General features: G+C 35.3%; 1 protein-coding gene across 1 annotated transcript; it reads left to right on the top strand.

Annotated features, from left to right (window-relative positions):
- Positions 1 to 3,282: 3,282 nt before the first annotated feature.
- Positions 3,283 to 9,784, top strand: LOC149690198 (nose resistant to fluoxetine protein 6-like). The gene is made up of 14 exons (XM_089870801.1): positions 3,283 to 3,792; positions 4,675 to 4,913; positions 4,972 to 5,210; positions 5,425 to 5,539; positions 5,863 to 6,039; positions 6,100 to 6,264; positions 6,348 to 6,441; positions 6,509 to 6,601; positions 7,049 to 7,214; positions 7,282 to 7,361; positions 7,821 to 7,946; positions 8,007 to 8,127; positions 8,197 to 8,526; positions 9,263 to 9,784. The coding sequence occupies exons 1-14, from the start codon at positions 3,599 to 3,601 to the stop codon at positions 9,419 to 9,421; spliced, it is 2,298 nt and encodes a 765-aa protein (XP_089726927.1). The 5' UTR covers positions 3,283 to 3,598; the 3' UTR covers positions 9,422 to 9,784.
- Positions 9,785 to 10,072: the final 288 nt, after the last annotated feature.

Raw genomic sequence — 10,072 nt, 5'->3', positions numbered from 1 at the left:
ATATCATACCATAATTTTACAATGTTAATTACCAAAAAGTTTCCAAATTTTGGAGCTCAGAGTCAAAAACGTTTTGAGTATATGGTTTCCAATTTGAAACCGTAAAACTTAATCTGAATATTCTGACGCGATATCGTTGGTATATTTTTTAATTAAAGGAAGAATGCCATCAAAGAAAAAAGAACTTCTAGCTAAATACATGTGACAGTTATTAAATTGTATTTATTTGAGATCAGTTCAGTTCACAATAAGATATTTCTTTACCAAGGCATAGATACTCAGATCTGTTCCGTTTATTGGAATTAAGCAAATACTTTTACGATAAATGTCAACTGTCGTTTGAATAACTTAATAAATCCAGCACTTGAATGACTAGATTTGCATAGAAGGAAGTCCTCAATCTTCAAGACGATTATACGACAAAAAGAAATCAGATCAATGAGTTAATTAACTCCTCCTTGTTTAAAAAGGAATTCACCTTTTTTCCGCGTTAATTAAAAGGAGAGTTTATTTCAATGCAAAAATATCGTGTGTGCGTCTAAATGTTTTGTGAAAGATACCTTGTTTTGGATATTACAAATTTTTAAAAATTCATATCAAGGACAAAACCCAGCGCCACATCCCAATATTGCAAAGGGTTGAAGACCTTAACTACTAAGACTTTTGAGAATTATTATGCATACTACTCAACGGGGTCTCCCTAAAAACAGAGAAATGCCGTCAGGTATTTATATAGTAGGATCCAACATTGGAAGGAGTAGATGACTTTAACATGATAAAAACAGGATTACACTTTCTAGGGAATACATACAGCTACTAGGACTCATTGTGTAGCCATTTTCTTAACGTATCTAAGCGGATTTTGTGGGATAAGGTAGAATAATCATTGTGATTTTATTAGAAAAGGCTGTAGAAATAGGAGCAGATAGGATGATACATTCTAAACTGTAATTAACGCATTCCATTTTACTGCTCCGAGATCCTTCGCGATTTGCTATGGGCAGTTATTGTCTCAATATGATCATGTAAATAAAATAGGTAAACTAAAATATAAACAAAAGAACAACAACATGATATTATTAAAATTAAAAGGGACGTTTCACTCCCTTCAATGATTTAGAACAAACGCTTAGATATTAATTTGAAATGGTTCGCTATCTATTATACAGCGTCGATCAAAGCAAACACTGCTCGGTTTGATGGAGACAAAGTGACTTCATTCCCGTCATTTTTAAAATAAAGTTATACATATTTACTCACAACACAAAAAGTTATAAAAAGAAGCACAATAAGTAGTAAAATATATTTCCTGTAAATTCACTTCGTAAAACAATAAATAAAAGAGTAAATTGCGTGTTTTTCTAAAAGTCTTTGTTAAATAGTAAACACACAATTATTTTATTGAAGTCGAATCAAAGTTTTAGAAGACTATTAACTGATGTTAAACATTGGGACTTTTTTTATATTTAATGGATAATCTGTTCAGCATTTTTTCGATTAAACGTTCAACTTTTCTATAATACGAAAAGGTCAGCCTTCTACAATAAAAGTTCCGTATGAATTTTATAGAAATGAAAATTCCGAGGAATTTACTGGACATATAACTATTTTATACATTTTAAAAGATCTATACTACGTAAAATTCTTATCAAAAACTGCTAAAAAGTACCAACGAGAGAAGTGTACCACAAAGCGGGCGGGGTAATTGTAACATGATTCTTCCCAACATCTGGAGTAAGGTTACTAAACGGAATCACATACGCGATAAATAGTTCACTCATCATTACTCTATTAGCGCTTAATTATTTTCCAATGCGCATGCGCTTGTGGATTTTTGTCCCACGTCAAGACAATGAAGGTTTGTCGGTTGATTGCTGAGGATTTAGTACCAAACAGATATAAAATTCACCCCACGGTGCGATGTCCATCTGAAGTTTGATGAGCAGGAGAGCAAACAAAAAGGTGCATGAGCCTGGGAAGAATCATGTTACATAACTAAAGTAGTAAGAGGATATACAGAGTGGCATCCTTCTTCTATTATACCCTTCTGGTACCAGTAATGGCAGCAGCAGTAAATGAATTCCGAGTACTTTCGGGTTTACTGTAAAACCTCAAGTTATACGCTTCTACTAGCAATGCTTACTTTGTCTCGTTAAACTCTCAAAAAAGTCAATAGAATCAATAGCAGTAAGTATACAATAATATCACAAGTAGGCTACAAGACAGCTTTTTGATCAATTCAGAATTTCCAAGAGAAAAGCAGCGGGAGAAATGAAAGCGAGTGAAAGTCGGAGAATTTATTTATAAATAAACTCAACTTCCCAGGTGATAGCGTCGCGCGCTAACAGGTATATATCCCCTCCCTCACCCCTACAAACCTCGCCTGTTTGAAAAACGAGGTTAAACAAATCGTAATTGGTTAATACTAAGAGTTAATAAATTGGAGTATATCTAAACAATGCACATTCTTCCGCGTGATAACTTAAGGAAGTTAATTAACTATTAACGTTTAATTAGCATTACGTAAGAATTAGCAAGTGAGCTATGCAGCTAAGACTTTTTAAAACAAAGTTGAACATGACAAAAGGAGTACATTCATTACACCTACAACTGCAACTACAGACCATAATTCTTCCATAAATTATAGAATGTTATCTTAAAAACAAATTGAGTGAACAATGTTGATTAACATGTGACTATTTCCATGTGTAGAGGCCAATCAATGTTTGGGAACCTATAACTCCGTAACTAAATGTTGTGAACCCCATGTTCTTTGACACTTTCTATTCAGCTTGACCAAAAAAAAAATAACATACTCTTTAAATTATGGCAGACTTATCAGAAACACCCAGTATAAGCATAAATTGGTGTTAAGTTACCAATTATAAAGGTACTCGCGTTGTCATAAAAGTAAGAAAGCAGTTCAGTTCCGTTTATTTTTTGAATAAATGGTGTGATTCAAAACAATCATTCTATAGACCATTTCTATATAACAAAATAGGAAAGACATGGGGTTAAACTTTGCCTTCCCTGTCGCTTTTTGACGCCTGCGCTGTAATCTTTTTGTGTCACGAGAGTGCGCAGAGACAGCAATGTCAATGCATCAACCCCCTTGTACGTCCCGATACTGAGGGTTGCCTACTCCCTTAAAGGAGCGTGCTAACCACAGGGGCAGTGGGGCGAAGGCCCCCTTAAATTTTGAACTCTATGGAATTTTAACATTAGGCAGCCATTTTGCCTCCGCTCCAGCAGAAAATGTTGGCTTGCCCCGGGCCCCTTTTTTACGTCGAAAAGTCTTATTGGCCGACAAAACTATGACGTAAACATTTTCATTATAAATTTAACATACAATCTCAAGATACACGTTTAGTGCCTTACTATTTTTATTAACTCTTGTAGATAATAAATACCAATTTATCCATCCACTTTCACTAATGCAGTTTATTTTTTTTCTAATGATAGAACGAAGTGGTATGGGAGGGGTGCCGTTGGCGTAGAGAGCTAGGTCACTCTTATTGGGGTTCGCGGCTTGACTCGACTTGACTCGATCTCGAGGAAGAAAAAGATTTGACTTTATGTTGATCGCGGTTATTATTGTATGGAAACTTGGAGAATGAAGATCGAAGCATCCTCCTCATACCCGGTTGCTCGTATTATTGTAATTTTGCTATTAGTTACGGTTAGCGTTGAACCTCGAGATGTTTGCGTATTGAACGTCGTAGATGGAACATGGATCAACAACGATACGCACAAGTATAACTGTACACGAGGGATTGTCACCATCGAACCAGGGTAAGTTAAAGGTGCTTGATTAAAATTTCAACGAAGGTATAATATTCATGGCTAATTTGAATAAATTACGTCCTGTCTTTTTTTGTCTCGTGGACAAATTTAAAATGAGAATAATTGAGTTGACTGCTAAATTTCTTCGTCATGTTTCATTATAAGCGTTTTCGAAAAAAATTACCTTATTCCTTAAATGGAAGGTGGAAATGAAATTCAAGCGAGTTTTTTTATCGATTCTTCTAGTAATTACGAGACCAATTTTAAATAATTAGTTTGAGATATCACGAATAATTCATAATTTCCTCCTCTGACCAATCGAGTTACACCCTGCTTTTTTTGTCGAAACAGAGACATTATATACCTTAAAAATAATGGCTTTAATTAATTAAAGTATAACAATTTTATTCTGAATGACATAAAATTTACATAAATATTAAAATTTGAGGCAACAATGTGTAGGCTATTTTTGCATTAGAAAAGTCAATTTAGGTCATTTCAAACCATGGTTGATTTTACCATTCACATTGCGCGCAATTTTATTTAAATCTTGTGCTAAATTTCATTCGATCTGTCACATGTTGCATGAGTAACACGGGAAATTTGTTAACAAGAAGGCAGAGCGTTATGCCACTGGTTGGAAGAGCAAAATTTGAAATTATTCAAGATATTTCCAAATAATTTGTATTTTTATATCATTCGGATGTAGAGTAATGATGAGGGAACTATTTATCGCGTATGTGATTCGGTTTAGTAACCTTGCTCCAAATGTTCCGATGTTGGGAAGAATCATGTTACAATTACCCAGCTTTGTGTTACACTTTTATCGTAGAGAAGTATTATATACTTCTCCTATTACCTAATTTTCTGGCGATAACTATATTTATTCAGAGATGCATTGCCAAAAATCAGGGACGACTTCAAAATCGGTAGCCTCCATAAAGACCACTTATTGGACAGGCTTAAAACTTTAGAAGGAAATTTTATCCACGGGTTAAACTCGGCAATGGATCTAATATGGCCTACTATGGAAAAACTAATTGAACAAGCAAATGTATCGTATCCTTGCCAAAGCATACTTGATAAGTTCAAGTACGACATCCGAATGGCGCAAACGTGGGCAGTTATGAGTAAGACAAAATAAAAAATTGCAGACAAAAGTGCAGTCAAAGATTAACGTTTATATAGTGTTGGACGCTAGTGGCAAATTTCCAACTGGATTTCTGGATGGTACAGTTGCTGACCTGGGTTCTTATGACTTGTGCCACTACATTGATATACCATCGGGACCCAATCACGACCTTCCATTCAAGGGACAGTATTGCAGCTTGGAATTTGTACCTCCAGTACCCAACAAACCTCGATTTTACAATCTGTTCGAGACTTTACCGGAAGTTAAAGACATACCTGACGGAATCGATGTCAATGTAAGATTTTATCAACTTACAGGAATGGTATTAAGAAGTGGTGCTTTTGAGGTTTTGTTGGACCGAACGCATGGTTTTGTTATACATGTACATCCCATCTAATCAAACATGGTCCATGAAAATTTTAAAAATTTTCGGTGTCTAACTTGAAATCTGCCAATTTTAGACCCCTTCAATACCATAAAACCAATTAATTAACATTGAATTCAACCAGGTGGTTCATTTTGTGGCGAGATACATTCATCTGTTCTTCGCAGTACCACTTAGACTTGGCGTATGCGTACCATCAACTTGTACGCCAGAAGACATCGGCAATATCGTCAAAGAAGGTTTGAGTATTATATTCATACCGCAAAAAATAGAAGACACACAGGGAATCTTTATATACTCGTCTCCACAGTGCAATTGTGAATGAAATTTTGAGATGAGGCCGTGTATTATAGTAAACATGGACCCTCGAGCCATGGTGACGTAAAAAAAAGGATATTGACAAAGGTCCTCCCACATGGCGTTACCTCAAGAATTCCCTTTGTCGCTTCTATGCTTTCCTATTCATACCTAATCATGCTTACAGTATTCTAAAGACAATAATGCAATTGTACGCATACCGCATTAAAATTTAATCAAATCTAAAGTTATGTACTTATTATAGTATCAAATCATTGGCAAGTATCAGGGAAACTAATGGGTTGCGAACTGAGAGAAAACGAACCAATAGAATACAGCCAAAAGGTTGGTTGGTTCTTACTAACGGCTGCCTTCAGTGTTGTGGCACTAGCATCTATATTGGATTACCATCGACAAGGATCTGATGATGAATTCCCACTTGGTAAACAAATATTTCCTTAACTTCCTCGTTAACTTTACAAAATTAACCACAATGTTCTAGGTATGCGAGCATTGTTATGTTTCTCTCTGTACACCAACATTCCCAAGTTACTGGACACTACACCAGTAAAAGGTTCACTTGGTTCACTACACGGAATTAAAGTGTTGACTATTCTATGGGTTATACTGGCACATAGTTATCTCTTCGTTAAAAAGTTTATGTTCAGTAAGGCAACGCAACGATTACTATTATATGAAGTTGATGCGCAGTATTGAAAATAATAAGACCTTAACTAATAAAATTCGCAGGAAATCTAGTTAGCATGATGGAGGGATCAAAAGGCTTAGCTTTCCAAGGAATTTCAAATGGAACGGTATCGGTTGATACTTTCTTTTTCATCAGGTAAAAATTAGGCCTACTTCGGAAATTGGTAAAAGTGCATTAGGCTTAATGAATGTTTGTCTTTTAGTGGACTGTTGACAACATTCATAATGATTAAATACATGAAAAATACGAATCAGAAGTTTAACATTCCTTTGTACATATTTCATCGCTTTTGGAGGTATGTGTTGAACATTTGTTAATATTTTCAAGAATATGTAAAAATCTGCATAAGTCAGTCATATGCTAGTATTTGGCAATTCTTGAGTTTTTCCGTTGATATGCTACAAATTAGAAACAGTTCAAATGTTCACATGACCATGAATTTATTTATTCAATTATGCAGATGGATAAGGAGCCTTATGCAATGACATTAATACCGCGCGTTTCAAATTCATGGATATATTAATATCCGTGAATGTTATAACACCTTAGGTGGTAACATTTTGAAATTAATGGGCGAAAATGATTCATGATCACAATTTTATAGCGAACAGATTCATAGCAATGTAAATCTTGTAAATGCAATGAAATATAGATTTTTCACTAAGCTGGGCCTTCTGTTTTTATAACTACCATTGTTAATATCAAAACTAATCCTTACTGAATCATTATGTTAATGTACTAGACTGACACCGACATACGCCATGGTCATTGTATTCACTATGGTACTACCAGGATTGTCCAAAGGTCCATTATGGAAAGAAACAGTTGGGGCCTTAGCTGAACGATGTAAAACAGAATGGTGGACTAATTTGCTTTACATCAGCAACATTGTTACACCAGCCAATCAGGTTTGTTTCATTGCATTTCAAGTACTTCTACTTAAGCAGTACATTAATTCGTAGACCTGTTTTGCAGTGTTTACAACACAGCTGGTTTCTACCAGCGGATGTACAATTCCACATTTTGGGATTAGTTATTATCATACCCATGGCCAAGTAAGTACTTAAAACCCTGAAAAATCATTAATTCCTCGATAGACGCCCATAGATTAGCCCAGACGTGCAATGTTTATGGCACTTCATTCAATTCCTTGCATGGACTCTTCGGAGTTGTTAGCATTGATAACCATTACATTTTAAAACATGCTATTTTAGCTGAGAGGTCCACGTTTTTTTAAAAAAGAGAAATTTTCTAAATGCAAGTTCACTATGGTGACTTGAAGTTGGTTAACTTCGTCTGCTCATTTGATATTGTCTTCCATTGAAACCTTGATGTCAGAGATGATCATGCTCAAGAAGTAAATTTAACAGTTTTCTATTCGGTAATTTGTTCAAGAGAACGATGCCAGCAGACAACGTTGAAAAACGTCGGTCACCAGCTATATGTAGTGGACTTGCATAAGGGTCATACTTTACCATCCAACTTTGTTAAGGAGATTATATTGTTACCCACAGCGGTCATATTAAAAGGGCACTGAAAAATACACTGTGGTTTAGTGGAATCTGCGCTCTAGTCACTGCCTCTATCACGTGGTATAAAGATTACCCGCCAACTGAGCTCTACGTACATCCTGATGAAGAGTTGAGTACTAATTTTAGTATTTTTCCAACTTGAAAGCTAACGGTTAATTTGTTTTACAGTGATAGAATGGAAATGAAATCTTTAATATATTATCAATTCTATCCTCACACTGGAGCCTATTGCATCGGTTTGTGGTTAGGTTACGCGCTGGCCACCGGTAACACATTCAAATTATCTAAGGTATTAAACCAGGGACTACGAAACTTTAAATTTAGATAAGTCTAACGATGTATTTCTTTTTTATATTAGAACCAAGTGATCACGGGCTGGTTCATGGCCATTTTTAGTAGTCTCGCGGTATTATTCGGAGTCTATCCGTGGAACAATGGTAGTTTACCAAGTCCTTTATTATCCGCGTTGTACGCAAGCACCCATAGGACAGTGTGGACCTTAGCGTTAGCTTGGGTCGTATACGCATGCGTACACGGGCATGGCGGCGCAGTAAACACCTTCCTATGTTGGAGGGGATTCATACCACTGAGTCGTCTTACTTTCTTGGCGTATCTGTTACATCCACACGTACAGTGGGTCTACGCTGGACAAGCCAGGGAGAGGACATACTACAGTCACTACGGAATGGTTTGTTAAGCGTAATCGTAACTCTTTAATACTTTCCATAAGTATGTGTCGGCTGTTAAGTCGAAAAGTAAAAACTAGAAGAGAATGCTACGCCATCTTCATTAAAATGTTTCACCACCAAGCTTAAACATATTGTATTTTAACATTAATGTTCTCTCCTTGGTAAAATGGAGGACACGGGTAGAGGCGGAGATCATGGCAGGGAGGGTAGAAAGGAAGACGAATTGTACGCGCTTTTAAGACTAACCACCGTAAATCTTAACTCTCTAAATGAGAGAAAGGAGAAAACTTGGTTGACATAAGAGTTCCGACAAACTTGCACTAGAAACTGCCTGACCTCTCGTGAGAAATTTGATAAGGAATAACGCCTCTTTTTGCTGTAGTTGCGCCATCAGTGCGAGATTTTTTTGACAATCGTACATTTTATGTTGGAGAGAGGGCGCAAAATAGTAGCTCAGTATTGAAACAGTAATCCACGTGACAAGAACGAACCAATTTAAACCCATTCGACCCCTTTTCTCCCACTGTGTTAGGCATCTAGGCTCGCTGTGTAGAGACTACTAGTTCACCCCTCAATACGTCTCCATTTCCACTCCTCCCTGATCTCAGTAATTGATCGTTTCTTTTTACGCGAAATTATTCTTGTTTATCAAAACTTATGCAGAGTATTACAGGATTAGAGCACAAATTAAATATTAAAATCCTACAACTGAATTATAATGGATAATTTTTTCAGGTATATTCCTTCGTGGGCCACTTAGTGATTACCTACTTAGCTTCACTAATATTCAGTGCAGCTTTCGAGTCGCCGTTCTTGGCACTTGAGAAAATTTTGCTTAGGAAACAAGTGAAAACCGCGGATAAAAAGTTGAAAGAGAAAGTTAATTTAGATTAAGACATTTATAAAATTGATTAGGCTTATGTAAGTAGTTAAATAACAAATTACTTCTCCAATTAGTACTGTAAAATTCAAATTATACTAATAACTAATGACGTCAAGAAGACCCAATTTTTCTGGGGGCAGCAGAGTTACAGTTCTTGATTTAACTTATTAATTACCCTATAGCAAATCAATTAAAAACATAAACAAATCGTGTATATCCGTTGATATTAGTATGTGTAAAATCTTACAGAGAATTTTAATATGATTTTGAAACTTAATGTGGTACTGTACATATGCACAAAGGTCTTGACCTTTTTTAATTCATTGTGTATTAATAAACTACCAAAGCCAATAAAAATTTAATAAATAATTCTACTGAAGAAAATATGAATTTTGTGTAGTTTTCATCTTTATGAAAAAAAAAAAAAACTTCATATTAATTCCATATGACCGATCAATGTGTTTTGATATTTTCGTGCACATTAGCTTAAATTCTCGTAGTTTGTAATGCTAAATATAGGTCAAATATAGTGGTGTTATTTAAATGAACCAGAATAATAATTATCCAAACTTTGATCCCGTTATTTTTAAAGTGACTCTTTGATTTTAAAAAATGCACAATCATTCTATCATAAAACGTGATTTTTATAAAATTTAAGATAT

The sequence above is a fragment of the Phalangium opilio genome, unplaced genomic scaffold (genome assembly GCF_054372755.1).
Source record: "Phalangium opilio isolate 3A_F unplaced genomic scaffold, DU_Popi_V2 ptg000031l_1, whole genome shotgun sequence".
NCBI lineage: Eukaryota > Metazoa > Arthropoda > Arachnida > Opiliones > Phalangiidae > Phalangium > Phalangium opilio.
The sequence above is the reverse complement of the archived record's forward strand: the minus strand, read 5'-3'. Positions and strand labels throughout refer to the sequence as shown.

What these genes read in the sequence shown, in the direction of transcription:
- LOC149690198 (XM_089870801.1), top strand. Translation starts at nt 3,599, where the DNA reads ATGGAAACTTGGAGAATGAAGATCGAAGCATCCTCCTCATACCCGGTT. An exon ending in ATTGTCACCATCGAACCAGG is followed by an intron (nt 3,793 to 4,674) that starts GTAAGTTAAAGG and finishes ATATTTATTCAG; the next exon opens with AGATGCATTGCCAAAAATCA. An exon ending in ATATTTCATCGCTTTTGGAG is followed by an intron (nt 6,602 to 7,048) that starts GTATGTGTTGAA and finishes TTAATGTACTAG; the next exon opens with ACTGACACCGACATACGCCA.